The following is an 811-nucleotide window of genomic DNA, read 5'->3' on the forward strand; positions in this document are numbered from 1 at the left end:
GAAAACACGGAAGTTATTTTTTTGGTTTGTTGAAAATTTAACAAACATTTGGTTGCCATGGGTTACGAAATATGATGAAATACTCGTGCCGCAATAAGTGCCGATTAATGCTGAGTCATCATATCCACCATTCCTATAAAAGGGGTTCAATTTACATGTGATATAAATACCAACATATTTGTCACAAACATGATATAAATACCAACAGATTCGTCACAAACATGATATAAATACCAACATATTTATCACAAACATGATATAAATACCAACATATTTATCACAAACATGATATAAATACCAACATATTTATCACAAACATGATATAAATACCAACATATTTGTCACAAACATGATATAAATACCAACAGATTTTTCACAAACATGATATAAATACCAACATATTTGTCACAAACATGATATAAATACCAACAGATTTATCACAAACATGATATAAATACCAACAGATTTTTCACAAACATGATATAAATACCAACATATTTGTCACAAACATGATATAAATACCAACAGATTTGTCACAAACATGATATAAATACCAACATATTTGTCACAAACATGATATAAATACCAACAGATTCGTCACAAACATGATATAAATACCAACAGATTTGTCACAAACATGATATAAATACCAACAGATTCGTCACAAACATGATATAAATACCAACATATTTGTCACAAACATGATATAATACCAACAGATTCGTCACAAACATGATATAAATACCAACATATTTATCACAAACATGATATAATACCACAGATTTGTCACAACATGATATAATACGCACAT

At 28.1% G+C, this 811-nt stretch overlaps 1 protein-coding gene across 1 annotated transcript in view; it reads right to left on the reverse strand.

Moving 5' to 3' along the window:
* LOC113475659 (cubilin-like) overlaps positions 1–811 on the reverse strand; it is a 9095-nt gene that overhangs the window by 475 nt on the left and 7809 nt on the right. The window contains exon 22 of the mRNA XM_026840096.1: positions 9–133. Within this exon, the coding sequence (XP_026695897.1) occupies positions 9–133 (125 nt within the window). The remainder of the gene's footprint in view (positions 1–8; positions 134–811) is intronic.

This window comes from Ciona intestinalis, unplaced genomic scaffold, assembly GCF_000224145.3.
Source record: "Ciona intestinalis unplaced genomic scaffold, KH HT001122.1, whole genome shotgun sequence".
Lineage (NCBI taxonomy): Eukaryota > Metazoa > Chordata > Ascidiacea > Phlebobranchia > Cionidae > Ciona > Ciona intestinalis.